Consider the following 19,193-nt stretch of genomic DNA (forward strand, 5'->3'; position numbering starts at 1 on the left):
TTTGATTTCCTAACGTATGTTCTCTATCAAACATAACACCACCGATTTTTATATTACAGGAGTGGATTTTGATTATAACCTTGTTAACATCGTAGATATTAATACCTATTTGAATATAGTCGTCTTATGGAAAATTGAAGAGAAACTAATAAATATTGCAGAGAAAATATCTCAATAACCAGATCTTGTTTGCTCCGTCAAAGCTGCTATACCGCGTTCGGGCCTCTATTCAAAAATAACCTAAATCATTCAATATTTGTTTCTTAATAATTATATAAAGTCGTCTCCCTCTAAGTCAAATTTCCCTCTAACTTGAACTTGCTGTTTTTTCCCTCAGTGTATGTTAGAAAATCATTTTTTTTAACTTGCAAAAAAATTCAATACCAAAATAAACTTTTCTAATAGATTTTATTGTTTTAAATTCATATCCGAAGTCGAAAAAATCTATGACGTCACATTTTTTTCGACTTTGGATTTGAATTTAAAATAATAAAATCTACTGGAGAAGTATATTTTGGTTTACCGAAAAAAATTAATTCTCAGTCAGACCTATGATGGTAGCCGATCGGAAAAATATCCGATCGGAGAAAAGTTCCGATCGGAAGATTTTTGTATTCACGGTACCCGACTTTGAAGAGAGAAATTATTCCAATTTTTTTGGTTTTTATATTTTTCGGATAATTTTTCACGTTTATTTTTCTATCGGGAAGAATCGGAAAGAAAAAAAAGCATAAAGCACAACGCGTCTCAAATATTTTGACAGTTCACTGCATAGCATCGCATGTATTTTAAATTTTCAACGCACCTGAGATTTTTTTTCGTACATCTGTCCGATTTTACTGTCGGAAGGGTTAAAATCATATGAAAATTGAAAAATTCGTACAAATCGGATAAAATTTTCTTCCGATCGGCTACCATCATAGGGCTGAGTTTTATTGAACATTGAAATTTGTTCTCATATTTACTTAAAAACGTAGTTGGCAACCGTATAACCCCGAAATATTCGAAATAGAAGAGATGTCAAAATTGTGCTAATTTAAAAAATGAATCCATTAAATAACGTAATAAGAGGTCTTAAAGTGCGTTTTACTAATTTAACACTTTTTGGACTTTGTTTACAAAATTTTAGATTTTTTTAATGCATAATATGAAACTATGAATCCTAAATCTAAGATCCATCACCTTTTTGACATGAATTTAGCCAAATTTCTAGCTAATATACTATTTTGAAGCAGAAAATTTTATTTAAAGGCTTATTCTGGCCGTCATTTTGAAGCCCCCATTTCGAATAAAAATAAGTTGGCATTTTATTCTCCATACCTACTAATATCCTTCAGTGTACCAAATTTCATGACATTTTGTCAAGAAATAGCTGTGCCATTGACGCCAAAAAGCAACAAAGGTACCACTGTGATGAGGTCTCAAAATAAGCGGACAAATCTTTTTAATTTCTTGCACTTAACAGAGCATCTACAGTGCAAAATGTATGCCAAGAAAAATTAATCTTTTTAAATTTTTCCAATTCCAATAAGAATGCAAATAAAATAAATGTGATATTACTTCATTAGCTTCATTAGCAAATACACTAAAATTGTTTTTAGAAGAAAATTCTTATTAAAATAAAATGAAGCTTATTTTGATTTTAACAGAGTTTTAACAGATTCCGATTGCTTTATAAGAAATCTTATTGTTTTAAGAAGATAAACTTAATAAGAGTATCTTCATAGTTGAGTATGAGAGAGAACAAATGAAAAGGTAAATCTCTTTTACAACTTTACAATCAGTTCTTATTTGACCATTACTTGCTAGTCACCATACCATACCCACCTCCACCGTGATCCATTTAGGAAGATTTTGAATTTTTACAAGGTTTGAATTTATTCTATGGAGAGTTTTACTCAGAAAGACTTCTTACATCTTCATTCATTTGACAATGATAGAAATTAACGCAGACTATTCCACAATCAAATATGATACACAAAGAAAAAATACCACCTAAAAACAAGCGGATTCCGTTTTAAACTAAGCGGATTTCTTCATTGCTTTTTTTTTTGGTCAAGATGATTTCCATCTTAAATTAAAAGGACAAATCTTCTTAATTTAATTTAAGCCGAAAATCATCTTAATTTTATGTGGAAACATTTTAATAAAACAAAAAACTGGCAGTCACTTGAGATCGATTCTAAGTGTGGGGTCAATAGGCGAGTGCTTTACCATCAAGCTATCTCGCTGTTGGAAATATGTATGATAAACTGAAATTCAAGCTAAAGTCTAACGATAATTTAAAAATGAATTGAAGTTCACCTAAAATTTAAGAGAATTTAAGTAGATTCTACTTATTTTAAGCGGAAATCCTATTGTTTTAATGTGGTGAGATTTTAAGTGGAATTCATCTCATTCCAAGGTGTCCTTTTTTCTCCGTGTACTTTTAAAGATCATAACGAATAAAATACTGCATCAACAAATAATATAATGATAATATGAAAAACTGCAAAAATCGTCATCTTGTAAAAAAGGTGCTAGCAACTTGAATTTAAACTACAGTCCGTTATTACTCTTCAATAACATCAGTCGAATTTTTGCTACGAAAATGATATTCTAGCTAAACTCTCAAATGAACAACTCGAGGAAAGCAAATTCAATAAACTTTTAAAAATAAAAGCTCTGTTCATCTATTCTCTCACAACTTCTGTCGTACCTATCAAAATTTGGCAAACGAGGTTTCGATGAAAGCGTCTTGCTTTTCTCATAGTTATAGGTAATATGGCATTTCATTAAATTGAGCTTGGCGCCCTCTAGTGGCAAATCAAAGATTTATTATTAAATCACAGCCATTCATCTATAAAACAAACACTTATCAACTTTAAAACATTTTTCCGCAAAAACATATAAATTATAAAAAATGCAAAGTAATTTCGCTCCTGCTGTAAATATAATAAAACGACAAAAAATATGTACTCACGTCAATTTCACCACCTTCCACACTGGAATTTCGAAACGGTGGATTCCTTCCGTTGATGTATTCAAAAAATTTCCCCGTGTCAACTTTCAGCCATGTCACCTGTAAATGAAGGTGAAAAATTTTTTGAATTAAAATTTATGTTTTTTTTTTCTTTTCGTTCGTTTTGTCAGAAAGGCATAAATGAGAAATGTCACATACCAGTCAGGATGTCTAAATAATGCATTAATAAAAAAAAAACAAAACTTTGATGACTCAATTTATTAATCAGGATCAAAAGAATAAAATTTCAAAACAATCAAATGCCGCTGGTAATTTATTATTATTATTTTAATCTTTAATTTGTTTAAAAAAGAAAGTAAAGGATTCATCAGATTATACAAGCTTGGATAGCAAGAATTTTGATATGGTTTATCTCCTTTTTTTGCTTTGTTACGGTACAGTGGCATAGGAAAAGGTAGGTAAATTTACCTCATCGTTAAGTCTGATATAGGCAAGGATTTGTTGAATTTAGATTGAAATGCTTTTACGTTTGAGTGTGCTGTCTTAAGCTCGATTAACGTTTTGTTGATTCCGTGTATACGAATATATGTACATTTGTGTATCGTATTACAGTTTAGGGATAAATGATGTCGCTTTCGGGAGCAATCAGTTTAAGCAGCTCAAAGCTGATTTCACGCTGAGGTTGCATAAGGATTTGGCAGTTAATTTCAGATTAATGAGAATACGAATGTTTAACATTGTCTTTCTTCTATTCTACTTATACCGAAGCAGAAGAGACTAGAATAATAAATTGTTTTAGAAGAGCCGTGTTATTGTTTTTTTACGACCACGCATTACCGCTGGCAAATGTTTCGTTTATTTAAGTTTATTGAGGCTTAAGAGGAAATCTTTATAGATATTTATTGAGATGTATGTGGTTTTTGTGCGGGGAGAATTTATTTCGTCCTTGGTATAGATGAAGGCATATATGAGAGAATATAAAGTTTATTGTATAATTTTAACCTCGATTCTTTGGGTTTAATGTGAAATTAAATGCTTTTAGCTTTGGTGTCAATAAAACGAAAATTATTTAGATTTTAGGTGTCAATAAATTTGCCAAATTAATGAAAATTTGTTAAAAAAAACTCATTTCATATTGTCATATAAGTGACAGTAGGCTTGCCAGTCGTCCCGATTTCGGCGGGACAGTCCCGATATTTGGACCCTGTCCAATTATGTTTAAAGTCGACATTAAAAATAAAAAAGAAATCGTCAAATCGCATACAATTTTTAAAACTCCTTCTTTCAAAAGGGAACGTTAAATTTAATGAAAATTGGTGCTTGGTACCTACATTTATTAAAAGCTCCATCACTTGATAGTTGTTTATTTTTTATGGATGAAGACTTTGTTATTTTTATTTAAGTTTAGTTTTCCAAAAATGGATTTTTTTACCAATAAAGTTCATACTTTTGCATAAAATAAAAGCAATAAGTCAAACGAATTTCAATCACCAAGGACCAAGGTCTATTACTTTTGTATTTCTTTTTATTTTTATAAATTTTCGATTTCATGTATTTTTTTGCTGTAACGATTTGTCCCAACTTTTAAGACCTGTTGTCCCGACATTAATAAAATTTTATCTGGCAGCCCTAAGTGACAGGCTGTCTGTATAACTGTAATAATAGCTTTTTAAACTTTTCAATAAGAGTAAAAATTTCTATTGTAACGGGTGTGACACATTTCCTTAATTTTGTGATTCTAGTTTGCGTACTATTAACTGAATAAGGTATTGAATAGCTTCGTATTTTGTTGTTTGTATTTAATAAATATACATTTTACTAACCTGTCTCTCAACGTCAAAAACTCTAGATAAGATGTAACGGGTGTGACGTTAGAAAATCGGTTCAGTTTGCTTCGGTGACTTTTTAAAGCCATATTGTTTATTTTAGAACGAAAAGTTGAAGATTTTAGTACGTTTGCAATAATCATATATTTGATGGAAATGTAACGGATGTGACATATTTTTGTAACGTGTGTGAAATTGTATGAAAAAACCTATTTATACAATATGTAAACATGAAATAAAAAAATTAAGTACTTCCAATTTCAAAAATGGAGCTTTTCACGAGAAAAAAAGTTGTGGGTCGTGAAATTTGTTCATATTTGGTATATATATTTCTCTATCGGTTCAAAAAATACATCAAGAAGGATTTTGAATTTTAAAGCCTGTGGTTCGCGATATGGACTCGCAAAAGTGTGGGTTTGGGTTCTAAAGAAACATTTTTATAAATTAAATTAAAAAATAAGAAAATTATTTTAACTGTGGAATATATCTACCGGAAGTGAAAAATTAAAATCAGATTTTAAGAAATTTCAACACTTTTGATATTTTGTTTATGCCTTTTAAAAAAGTTTATACAATTAAGAAACTACATGCCAGTGGGACCTTAAGTCGTTTAGAAAATACATAGGTTTTAGTGAGGGATTTTCGTGCATGGAAAACCGGAAGCACCAAGTTTAATTTATATTTTGAGTAGGTCAGACCATTTTGATATTAACTATTCTCTGCTCTGAATGTTACTTATAAAATATGGATACGAAATACGAAGTTTATGTATTTTAGAAATTATTTAAATTAGCTTTGCATAAAAAGGTTAAAATTTTAAAAAAGATTTCGAAGAATTTCGCAGAAAATTGAAGTGTAAGCGAAAACGATTACGCGTGTGATTCTTGTGGAAAGACTTTTATAAGAAACGTCATCGGGGTTTTTTCAAAACGATGGTATCCAATCAAGCCATCAAGTGAAAATTTGCAAACGCAACCTTAAAATAAGACCTTAAAAAACGATATTTGACATCACCAAATTTTTTTTGTGCCGGATATTGGCTGCCCTTCCTTCTTGTGCTTTCTAAAATATTTTCGCATTCATTTTCTTTCTCTAAAAGGCACAAGTTCGCCCGCCATAACTTAAAATTAAAGTGACAAAAAGATTCAACAAATTAAAAAAAAACAAAATTATAAAATCGAAAGAATAAATAAAATTGTAAAATTATAATAAAATAAAATTGACCTAAGAAATAATAAAATAAAAAGACAATCCAAACAAAAATCCAACGAAAAAAAGAATAGAGGACGACCAACCCCCATTTTATACATGGGACTCATTCATCGGCGCAACAGCAACACCATCCTCAACAAGTGGTTCGGTTTGTCAAAACTAGACAAACAAACCCATTGTGGAAAAATAAAACAACACAAATAGACAATGAAGTTGATGACAGTCAAATTCTGAATCAGTTTTAAAACAAATAAAATTACCCTTGTATCTTCCTCAAACTCGGTAAAAACAATGATTTCAAAACCAAAATAGGTATTGAAAATAGACTTGCAGAGGAGTTTCGAACCACAAGATTGCAAGCTAAAAAAGCAAAAGAACTTGTAGACAATTTCGGGATTTTGACATAACCTAATCCACGTGATGGACAAAAAGTACCACCTGAAACCTTAAATTTGGTAAGTTATTTCTTCCCCCAAATGAACGTTGTAATTCCTGTCCATTATTTACCCAATAATTAATAATCTCTTAGGGCCAGAATCTGAGTGTTGAGTATACCTACAGCAAAATAATCGGCTAGAGTTTTTTTTATAGAAAATATTTTCAATTTTGGATAAAAATGGTAAGTTTAATCGAATTTAAAGTATTTCGACATTTGAAAATTATAGAGTAATTAAAAACATCAAACAATTCTATCGCAAACATAAGAATCCCCGAAGACTAGACAAAATTATAAACTTGGGGTTTCTCTCTTCTTTTTTTTAAGAAATCGAGTTAAATATGTTTTTACAAAAATTAGAAAATCAAAACCGATTTTGCCAATGTTCGAGGAGAACACTCGTTGACTTTGTTTTAAAAAAAATAAATGTTTCTGCCCTGATAATAAAACCTCAATTGTTCCAGTAGAGCCGGCAACAATTAGCCTACGCTTGGTTCTCCAGAGAGTCAAGGAAAAAACTGTCAACAATCGCAAGACCTGAGGAAAACAAACCCGCAGTTTTCAAAACAGCAAAGAAAAATAGGTCCACACTGTCAGAAAAGGCCAACAAAAAACAGGTCCACAGTTTACAGGGGGGTCATTCCGTAATTTTGAAAACGATAATCAAATCGATGATAATCGTTTTACAGTTTGAGAATCTTTAAAGCATATAAAATATATCAAATGAAGCAAACGAGAGTTCACAAGAGTCCCCTATCGAAGGAACTCAAACACCCCCTGTTGATGAAAGTATCCCAAATTGCACAAACTGCCGCAAAAGGTACATAACTATTTTTTTAGCATTCTTTAATAAACATGCATATGTACTATAATTTTTTAAAATATAGGAATCAAACTACATCATTGACCTCTCCCAAGCGGAAGAAGGGCAATGATTCTTCGACTCAAGATCTCCTCAAAACCCAAATAGAAAATGACTTAGCGTTCCAAAAAAATGTGATTGAAATTTTGAAAGAACGAAATTCTCAAGAAAGAGATTTTCATTCCAAAGTAATTTTATTACTTGAAAAAAAGAAATGAAATTGCTGAAATTGCAGCTTAGAAAATAATGCATTTTAACCATTTTAATTTTTTGTTTTTATTATAGTTATACTATTTAATTAGTTATAATAATTGAGTTGTTTTGTTTGTTTTTTTGAATTGTTTAGTAAATTAAATATTTGTTTATAATTAAAGAGCGTTTTTTATGTCTTCTCTTTATTTTTAAGGCCAATTCTTTCATTCTGTTGTTTCCAGGGATAGTTTCTCCGTCAATTGGTACGATCCCTCCTGCCAAACCTTCATTATCCAAATTCAAGGTAACATTTTCAACATTATAATGAATGCAAATATTGTGTAGAGCAGCACAAACATTCGCAAAAACTGCCATTTTAAGTGGATCGTAACAGCTTTTTCTTTATTCGAGGAGAACTCTCCAACGACCTAATTAAAATCAATACATGACGTAAATGGAAAACTAATTAAAAAATAAAAATATTGCCTTTCGTTGGAGTGTTTCCAAACGAGGGAGTCGTGGGCAGATCCAGCATATCTTGCATTTATTGCCATTATTTTCAGATTATGGTCACAAACTATCATTGGGTGCGTTCACGTACCGATCTTATGGTATCTGGATACCTTTGTGTTGTTGTAATCCCATATAAAATCTCAGCTGATCGGAAATATCTGTTGACAAGCAAAACAATTTAAAGGTATCCTAAACATTTCTGGATACTCGTGTATCTTATGGGAGATTTGAAGAACAGCTGATTTGTGTTCACAAACGTATCGGATACTTAGGTATCTTGGATAGGGTATCTGTGCGTACGTGAACGCACCCATTGTATTGAGACTGTGGGTTCTCTTTCGATTAAAAAACATGTGTTCATTTTCTTTCGGCCTTTGCAAAAAAAGATGCGTTCCATCCACGCATCCAACAACTGAATTTTGAATAAAATATGCACTAGAAAATAGTCATAGGTTTTTTTCTCTATGTAACAAATGAACTAAATACCTCCTGGCAAAGAAAACTTTTGGTAGAACCAACGTTTAATTTCGAGCATTTTAGTCTTATTTGATACTTCCCATTTCATCCACAGAGGACAAATCTTAGCTTCCAAAATGGTGCAGGTTTGGGAAACAATTTTTGATAAAGTACTTTGTGCAACAGCGATTCCAAAATTGCTACCACTCAAGCTCAACCACTGGTAGCCTCCTCCACCCAAAACATCAAGGGTTGCCTCAAGCCTCAGTAAAGGCGGAATGTATGTTGAACGGCGGCAGTTATTTAAATTAATAGTTTCTAATACTAATACGAACTCTTCTTTGGATAGGCGATAGTTTTGAATAAATCTGTGAGAATTATTATTTAATTTATAATAATGCTCAGGAGATCTGTTCGCCAAAGTTTATTAACAATGCTCAGGGCCAACTACTTGTGGAAAACGACGAAATCCTCCACAGGTGGCGACAGTATTGTGACGAACTTCTAAATGAACAATTTCCAAGGCTACACTTTCCAATGGCTTCACCTAACTTAAGCGAAGTATCCGATGTCACAGTCGAAGAAGTTAGTGAGGCTGTAAAATACTCCAAAAAGGGAAAAGCTGTTGGGCCAGACGAAATACCCTCAGAGTTTTGGAAAAAGATGGGAGACATCGGGTCTAGATGGCTCATGGTTCTTGTTTCCAAGCTTGTACGAGGTGATCGAATGCCTAATCAATGGAGGGAAAGTTACCTTCTTCCAATATACAAAGGGAAGGGTGATACTCGAAGCTGTGATAATTACCGTTCGATTAAGCTGATGTCACACACCATGAAGATCGTTGAGCGAGTCTTGGGTAGCCGACTGCGAAAAATAATAAGGCTATCTGATGACCAGTGCGGGTTTGTTGCGGGTAAATCAACCACAGATGCAATCTAGAGTATCAGAATCATTATGGAAAAACATCGATATTCCTTGGAGGATTTGCATGTGGTATTGGTTGATTTTGAAAAAGCATTCGATCGACAACCACGAGATCTGATATGGGTGGCCCTCAGACAACAAGGAGTTCCGGAAACCTATGTGCGGATAATTATGGACATGTATGATGGAGCAGTTACTAAAGTAAGATGTGCAGCTGGAGTCACCGAAGAATTCGAAATCACAGTAGGTGTACACCAGGGAAACGTCTTGAGTCCTCTGCTCTTTATTACCGTTCTTGATTACCTGCTTGAAGGCAAAGTGACGGACCCAAAAATGCATCAGTTATTCTTTGCTGACGATGGAGCCATCATAAGTGAAGACCCGATATCCCTGCAACGAGCACTTGATGTATGGGTGGATGTTCTAGAAGGTAATGGGTACCGCATAAGCGCGGAAAAGACAGAATACCTATGCTGCCCATTTTCTGATCCACACAGGCCTATTCCTGACATTTATTTGAATGGTGTAGTGCTTCCCAAGTGTGAAAAGTTTAAATATCTGGGGTCTATGATAAATAACGAAGGTACTTGTGATGACGATATTAATCATCGCGTAAGCGTAGGGTGGATGAAGTGGCGGGAAAATTCTGCTATCTTCTGTGATCGAAAATGCCCCCTAAGCTGAAAGGAAGGCTCTATACTGCAGTTGTGCGTCCAGCACTCACATACGGTTCACAATGTTGGACAATGTACAAAAAGTATGAGAGTAAGTTAACGGCAGCTGAGATGAAGATGCTTCGCATGACAGCAGGAGTAACAAAGCTTGATAGAATTAGAAGTACAAAGATCCGAGGAAGCCTTCATGTCAAAAATACCATCTCCCAAAAAATTGAACACGACCGACTCAGTTGGTATTGCCATGTTCAAAGGAGAGATCCTGAGAACCCCGTCAAAAAAGCATTATCATACAACGTTCCAACACGAAATAAAAAGAAAGGTAGGCCTAAAAACTCCTGGTACAAGCAAATGCAAAAACACCAGCATTCAGTTGGCCTTAGAAATGGAACAATACAAAACCGGGAGGCTTGCCGCCGATTTCTGAGGTCAACCCGGCGAACCCCACAGGCGGATCACTAGTGTGAAGCAGTAACGTGGGAAGGTTATGATCCCCTCGACATCGAGATCATAACAGCGCAGCGCCGAGAAAAAGGAAGAAGAAGAAGAATTTATAATAATACACATTCGTAAAAGTTAATATGAGATAAAAATGTTCATGTACACTTACATATGCGTTGGAAGAGACAAAGGATTTGATTTGTATCTAACTTGCCTTCTTATTCGTATCGTATGTAATTTTTGAAAATTTTCATTTCCAAAATTAGTGCGTTTAAACGTCGAAACATGATTTTTTTTAATGACCCAAAAGTCATAACTTACATACATTGAATACAATTTTGGAAAATGCGTAAAGTGTTTCGTTACACATATTAAAATTACTATGGTTATTTGTAGAAATTAATCATAATTTTGTTTGTTTGGTTCTTGAGTTTGCAATTTAATCGTTGATTGGAATAAATTCCTAAACACTTTTAAAAATCAAATATTACGCACCCAAAAACGAATAAATTCTTCAAAAACGAGACCTATTTAGCTATCGTTTATTTATTGACGATTATTGAGAAAAAAAAAAGAGCCGGAAAAGCTAAAAAGTTGCACTTTTTCTTCTCTGTTTTGCCTTAGATATTGATCAATCACTCTCTCCATTCTACTTGGTTTATTGGATGGAAGTAATGTCAGATATCACCCTTGTTTTATCAAGGTTCTAGTACTCCGCTGCACGTACTTTAAATATGACCTCGTCTGCAGATTGGAAGTTCGTTATCCTTATTTCGTTTTCTAATAGTCCGTCAGTTTCTAGAAGCCAAGGGAAAAGCTAAAACTTTTGATTACACAAAATGATTATATTTAACTAATTATTCAGGTTCAATTCAAATGATAGCCCAAACAGTTTCCCAAAAAAAAAAAAAAAAAAAGTCCATTAAAGAACAGACAAATGACCGATAATTATTTCGGTTTTCCTTCCTCTCTTCTCTCAGTACCGCATGTATCATTGTTTTGTTTTTAGATCAACATAAGCTAATCCACTCATAGTTCAAGCGTTCTACTTACGCAATCACTAATTACCACAATTAACTTTCGTTAATAAAACAACGAATATTGTTTAATGTTCACCTTTTGTATATAGCACATTCCGCACATTTGTATATCGTCTACACACATACACATTCCCATGAACTCCGCCGCCGCCGCCGTGCAATATAAACTGAAACAGAACCAATTACGGTCAGCAATGCTTGTTTGGCTGGGATGGTAATTAGTCCATTACCCTCACAAAAACCAAACCAGAATTACATTAATGCGACCCCAGCAATCCACCACAAAACCATACCATAGAATAGAGTATACTATATACCCCAAATATTGTTGGCGTTTCTAACACACGGGAGAAAAGTCAATTTGAATTTCAAAATAAGCCACCACAAAATCCCCAAAGTGTGACGACGACCGACCGACGGACGATGGACAACTTCTACTAATTCCAATTTCCAAACTACTATATGCCAGACTCAATAACGGTAAGGCAATGTGAAATTTCCTACCTCCTCTAAGCGCACCAAAATACAACAAGATGGTGTGTTTGCCTTTGTGATGATGATGGGGTCTTGAAATTACGAAATTAAGTGAAATGATTGAGTCAATCCCCAGCTATAAAGATCCAAAGAAGCAAGTAGGTAAGGTAGGTACTTACTTATTTCCTCATTGGATCATGGTTCTTGACTTCTGCTTCATAAAAATATCTTATTGACGCACCACACTCGAAGAAAAGAAGGATAGAAATCCTTTTTCCAAGAGGAAATAAAAAACTAAAAACCACAGAATCTACTTTGAGTTTAAAATTCAATTTGCCTTGCTAACCTGAAGATCTCGCTTATCAAGCCAACCATAAGACGACCGACCGACCGAACCGACACGACGAACTCCAATTGAACCCAGAGAAAACCATTACCTAAGTAGCTTTGCTTTAGTCGCAGCGCAGCTCTAAATCAATAATGTGAATTGCATTTTGTAGAGGAAGATATAAAAGTGGATATGATGATGCAAGGAGAAGACGTATCGCAAATCCTTTTGCGAAAGGAAGGATTCATGCTCCATTTTTTTTTATCGGAAGGAAAGTACTATTTTTCTTTTTTATTTTAATGAAATCTTATGTAGGGATTCACATTGAGAGAGTTAGATAATATAGGGATGACAGTTTCATTTGTTGCTGAAAGTTAATTTTCACTTTTAGGGTTAACCTAAGAGGTGTTTTTATGTTTTTTTAAAGGAACATTTAGAAGAACTTGAGTTAAGATTTGTGGAAATCGGTGATAAAAAAGAATGCAGTTTTGTTATTGCATCAACTTTCAAATAAAATTACTATTTAGGTACTATAATTAGTTTTTTTTTTTTATCAATTTGATGCATTGTAAAAAAGACCAACTTCATTGTTCTAATCTTTTATTTCCATACCTTTTAAAATTTGCATAATAATCAGCATTGGCCAGGTTTTTGTTTTACTCTTTTTATAGTAGTCAAGTTTTAGTTTTTGATTTTATTTTTTTGTTTGAATAATTTTGGGGTTATAACCTTGTGAATAAGTATTTTTAGTAAAAAAAAAAAAATAGTGCAAGAACTTTGCCTCCAGAAGGCGCTATAATCAATTTCATGCAAATTCATTTAACCTATAACCAGGAAACTAGCGAGACGCTTCTTACGATACCTAATTTGTCAAACTACGACAATTAGCTAAGAAGTTATGATGCCACGGATGAACATGCTAACATACATAGATACCGGTCAAACACACAACCCTCCTTTCCCTTTTTGGAATTTACAGATTTATGTAAAAAGTAATATAGCGGGCGGTTGATGCAGAACTCATCGAGCTAAAGAAAAATTCACTTTTGTAGTAAAAGATGACTGTGAGTCACTTCGAAAACCAGAGGTCTCCGGCATTCTGGCAGGATTGGTGCAGCAGGTTGAAATCGGTACATTATGTAGGCACCCTTCAACTCATCGAGCTAAAGAAAAAAATTACCATGGTGGTATTACACTCAATTAGTGTATCAAAAAACCACAGGTCGTCCTTTCGGTAACCTGGCAGGAGTGGCGGTAGGGCTCATCAAAGTTGTCGATTTTTAGGGCCCTCCTAACTCATCGAGCTATAAGATGAAAGGTTGCAATGTCTTCTTTAATAATACACAGGTCTTCTTGACCAAATCTTGGCAGTTTCTGCTCGCGAATTTGAGGTTGGAAACGATGAAAATGAGTTTTTTTTTGTTAAAGTCTGGTTTTTTGGTGTGTTGACGGGTGATTTAAGAAATTGTTTTGTTACCAAATCAAAGATAACAACATGAATTTATTAAATCCATAAAAATAAATAGGAAAGATTAAAAATGTCTAAAAAAAGATCCATAGAATGTCTAAAAATACCTATATTTCTGAGCAATTAATCAAAAAGTATGCTGTGCATTTTTATAGTTATCAAACTTAAGCATGAAAAAGATGCCAACTCAAAGGTTCGAATGTCTACTTTTATATTTCAGAGGTCTTGCAAGTCAAAGCTTGGCAGTTTGGTCACGTAAGGAATGAAATCAGTAAAAAACGAAACGATGGAGTTTCTTCTTATATGTATAATTCAGAAATATGCCAAGCCGAAAATTGGTAGTTTGGATACGCAGTCTATTTTAAGGTCACAACCTATTTACGCGGTTTTCTTTTTTTTTTTGTGTTTCCCTAGATATTGTGCACGCGTCGAACCATCGAGCTTAATAAAATATGAAATTGGTACCGAACGTTAGGTTGAAATGTCTTCTTTTGTGATTCAGTCTTCCTAGCCTAAACTTGGCAGTTTTTTCTCTTTTTTTTCTATGTTGACGCGGTTGGACAAGTGTCAAACCATCGAGGCACTTCCATTTCTACATGCCTTTACGGGGTGTGACTATAACGCTTCTTTTAAAGGAAAAGGGAAACTGACCCCAGGAAACATTCCACCATGATGGAATACACTCCACTCAGTTCCATTTGGTTTTCTGCCACGGAATCCACCTGTCAAAAATATAAGCCCGAACAATGTGGATGGGTTATAAATAATACCAAAAAAAAAAATTCTAGAACCTTATTGGTTCGACGCCAATGCGGGTTGAAGATGTCATACAGAAAGATGAAGAAGAAGACATTAACTGTCTGATTCTTCAGAAGAATTTTATTTAAAACAAAAAATAAATTTTTGAAACTACATTTATCATTTTTTTATTTAATCTTTAAGAAAATAATTTCTTCCTTCAGCTCGCTGGTTTCTGGGGTCCACTCTACAACCAGTCAACACAGGCTGTAAAAGAGAAAATGAACAGTCGGTCAACATAGAACAAAATCGAATCCTTAATAGGTTCCTAGCTTATAATTGCCCGCATTACTAAACTGTCAAGTTTTGGTTTGGAAGACCTCTGAATCACAAAAGAGGACATTTTTACCTTTCATTCATTTGGTACCAATTGGGTCTTTTAACTACCTAGACAGTTGGGCTTCGGTAGCTTTTTTTTAAGCTTAGTTACTTCTCGCGGAACCGTTCCTCCCAGGTTAAGCTATAGATTTTCGGTTAGGTTAGTTTAGATTAGGTTTAGCTGGGTTGGGTTAGCTTGGTTCTTTTCTTCCTTCTGAAAATTTGGTTTGTATAGGTGCAGATCTTGTTCCACTTCTAATTGGTTTGCTTGGACTGGAACCAGAACCTTCGTCAATTAAGTTCGAAGCATCGAATATTACATCATGTCTACCGAACAAGTTGCCATTTGTATGAGGAGCGGGAAATTGATTCACTTTGGGAACACAATTCCTATTGGCAATCCTGACCTTTACCGGTCTATCGAGCTTAAAGAAAATCAAACTTACATTTATTTCTGGAAGTACCATTTAAATTAAATTTTCTGAAAATCCTCTTACATAACGTTATTCCTTTTTAAGAGAATTTTTCACCGGAAAACCTGAAATGCAATTTTGTTTATTGCGAACTAAGATACATAATATATTTTAAGAAAATCCCTTTACCAGGAAGCAAAAAGTAAATGAATGGGTTTAGTTAAATGCTTCTCTGAATTATCTTTGCTCAGGTCTTTCTGGGAAGCATTTTTTGGATTTTAGACAAAAAAGACTTTCTACAAAAACTTTATTTCATTTCTACTGATGTCCAATAAATAATTTTAAATCCTGATTTTTATTTATATTAAAAATTAAAAACAAATTTGAATCACACAAACATTTTCAAGGAATCAAATACATGAGCTGAATTTATGTGCCCTTTCTCCACTCCACCAAAGAGAATTCTTAAATTTAATGTGACATTCGGGGTTGGATACTTTGTGTAGGTAATATCGTGTGCCTTTATGAATATAAAACAACAAAATCCAATTCCTACGAGTCGCATTAAAATACCTTGCTCTACTACAACTTCCTGTGCATGTTTCAAACACGAATGAAATTATTATTCCAGCAACAGTGTCTTTTGAACTACGATTTATTACATCAACCAGCCGCCCTAAACATGTGATTTATTATAAATCATGAATAATACGAATTGCCAACGGAATTTTGTTCGTCGTTTCTTTTGGAGGAAGGTACCAACTATATCCTGAAATGAAATTTTTGGTAAATTTGCTTCGTTCTAAATTCATTCCGCTAAATGCACTCACTTTAAATGATTTACTCGTAGGTAGCCGTTTTTAGTCTTTTTTTTTAAGTCAAATGGAGTGTATTTTAAAAATTGTTTCAAATAAAAAATGTGAATAGGAACAAAAAAAAAAAAAAGAAACTCCAAATCGGTCCCAAATGATGTATATTTTTAACTGAACAAGAAACGTGGTGTTTTTCATTGCATGTACCTGCGTACCTGTCATGGGAAAGTTTTAATAAAACACAACGCAACACGAGAATGTACCTTTTCTATAAAGTGGCTTCATATTTTTGAGATACTGAAAACGACTTACGTAAACGTATGGCTTTACCTCAAAAGATCGTTGAAAAATCCATTGATGTTGAGCAAAAAAAAATATTGTCCAGTCCAGATCTATAAAATTTCAGCGATAGTACAAAATTCAGAAGGACCTTGCAAGTTTTGTGAAAATTTTTATTATTTGGCATTGATCCAGGCACGTAGCCAGGAAGAAGGCTTGACGTTGACGGACTGAAGCACCCTCCGAAACGATTTTATTTTAATGTATTACTTCAAGTGTTATGCTATTTACTTCTAAAGAACATAAGATACAAACACCGAAGGACCGAAGATTTTAATTGACACCAAATTAAAAAGTTTTATAGATAGATTGACTCATGCATGGTTAGAAGGAGCTACAGCTGAAACGGATGGATCGATTATCTACCACGTATTAATTTTGGAAAAATTTAATTTTTTCGGAAACGGCACCAACTATTTTGTTGTTCAATAGATAGATAGGCAAGGTATATCTTTTAATGAAAACATTTTGTTTCCAAAATCAGTAGGTACCTATTAATGGTACCTGCCATATAACCATTTCTTTTAAATCTGGTTTTCTTCCAAACGACTAATTCAATTTTAACGAATTTTTTAGATACTTACTCTTCAGTAATCCGTCCTGTAATTCCCGGGACCGTCCTTTATTGATATGGCCAAAAAATATGCTACAAAAGTGCCATATGAATGGTCCATTTGTACACCGAGCTAGGGCCTAAACGCATGGATGGATCTGCTTAAGATTTGGTACAGAGGATTTTTGAGTCATTTTCAAGATTCGTTTTTGTATTTTTTCAATATTTCCTTTTTTTTTTTTTTTTTTTTTTTCTTACTTCAGATTCTTTGATGTAGTCAGCTTAGAGCAAGCTGTATATACTACTATCAGAGGGTTCATCATTAGTGCATGTGTTAGTGCATGTTTTAACGTATCTATAACGTTTTCCAATAACGTTTTCCAATAACGTTTTCGAAGTATTAGAATTTTATCGAAAACGGCTCTAACGATTTCGATTCAACTTGGTGTACGTAATTGTCTTAAAAATTATAAGAGAACTGAATTTTTGATTTTTCTCAAAAAATTTAGATAACAGAATTATGGCGTTGCTCACTTCTTTACTATCTCTATATCTAAAGGCAAGTATTGGCTTGGTGTCAAAAAATGAAAGGATTTTCTTCAAATTTGGTACACATGAATTTTATGGAATTTTGAAAGTTGGTTATATCTCGCCTAAAAAGTGTACTTCCCATAGCTGCGTATCTTTGGGAACATTTATCTTCTGCTTATAGATGCTTTGAACTACTTCTTCAATACAGAAATAGTATTTGGAAGCAACTTTAAGTACTAAGCCGTAGATAAATGCCCAAAAGAACGCAGCTTATACAACATTTTTAAGTTATTGCATTTTTTCGAAAACGACTAAAACGATTTTTATTAAACTTTGCACTCGCAAATAATATTCAAGGCAATTGCAACCAAATTGCATTTTTAACTTTTCAAATTGCATTTCAAAGAAAAAGTGTATACAAATTACCATTTTTCTAAAAATGTATTTACAAAAACACCCATTACACTGGTCGGCAACGGATATAGAGCAAGAACCAAACCCTACTTTTCGAGAGGAATTTAGTGTGCTGAGTCCGAATCTGAAGTCAAAATTTCACTGGCACGTCATGTTTTTGAAATAATTGAATATTAATAGGTCAAAAACGCGTGTTTTTGGGTACATTTGACATCGAATTACATCACCGTTAATTTTGTTTGTAAAACTACTTATGCAATCTCAAAACGCCATATCAACACGTCCTAAAGGTATTTATATTTTTTCAAAATTATTTTTTTTTTTTTCTCAAAGATATTGAAAAAAGAAATTTATGATAAATATCTCAAAATCTTGACTATTTTTTTCAAAGTAATGAATGGTTTTTTGAATCAAATTCCACCTTGCGTCTTCTGATTTGGACTTATAAAGAGCAACGTATTACGGAAAATATATATTTTTGACTAAACATAAAAAAAACTCAATTAAAAATTAGTTTTTGAAGCTTAAAATAGTGATGAGTATAGCTCAAAAACTAGACGTGATAGAAAAAATCTGTAAACAGTTTTGAATTCAGCACACTAAAGTCAATCAAAATCACCTTATAAAGTTCTTGCTCCCGACTTTTTTTTAGTTTTTTGCCGACCAGTGTTATAGAAGTTTTATCCACGCCAAAAAATACGACAGACGACCTCGAAAATGCGTGTTTTTATCCTTTTGCTTTTGTCTTCCTGATTTCTAACAATACGAACTGTACCCTTTTTTGTCATCAATGTTTTCAGGAAGTTTGATATTATCATTGTGGCTAATTATTCACAACCACTCAAAATTAATCCCATCCATTCCTTTTGCCCATTGGCTAAACTAGAGTAGTTTATTTTAAAAAATATTAATTTTATTAAAAATTTTAAATGTACAACCGAACCCATCACTTGAAATATTCAATAAAAATACAAATTAAACAATTCTTTATCCAGTAATACTCTCATCTTGCTGGATAAGGTTTCTTCTCTTAATATTGACTTTTATAATTAAAAAAATTCCATTTAAATACACCTCCACCTCCAAATATATTTGTCCAACTCTTTGTCATAAGAATCCTTTTCAACAAAATAAAAATGGTAATTTCCAAATTTTTAATTAGTTAAGTTTTAAAAGTCATACACAAAAGGTCAAACCCTAAAATTAA

The 19,193-nt window shown here is 33.2% G+C and overlaps 1 protein-coding gene across 3 annotated transcripts in view; it reads right to left on the reverse strand.

Moving 5' to 3' along the window:
- The window catches only part of LOC129913047 (uncharacterized), a 248,694-nt gene that overhangs the window by 156,695 nt on the left and 72,806 nt on the right, over positions 1-19,193 (reverse strand). For all 3 annotated transcript variants that reach the window (XM_055991431.1, XM_055991432.1, XM_055991430.1), the window contains one exon: positions 2,963-3,061. In XM_055991431.1, the coding sequence (XP_055847406.1) occupies positions 2,963-3,061 (99 nt within the window). The remainder of the gene's footprint in view (positions 1-2,962; positions 3,062-19,193) is intronic.

Source organism: Episyrphus balteatus, chromosome 3, assembly GCF_945859705.1.
Source record: "Episyrphus balteatus chromosome 3, idEpiBalt1.1, whole genome shotgun sequence".
Lineage (NCBI taxonomy): Eukaryota > Metazoa > Arthropoda > Insecta > Diptera > Syrphidae > Episyrphus > Episyrphus balteatus.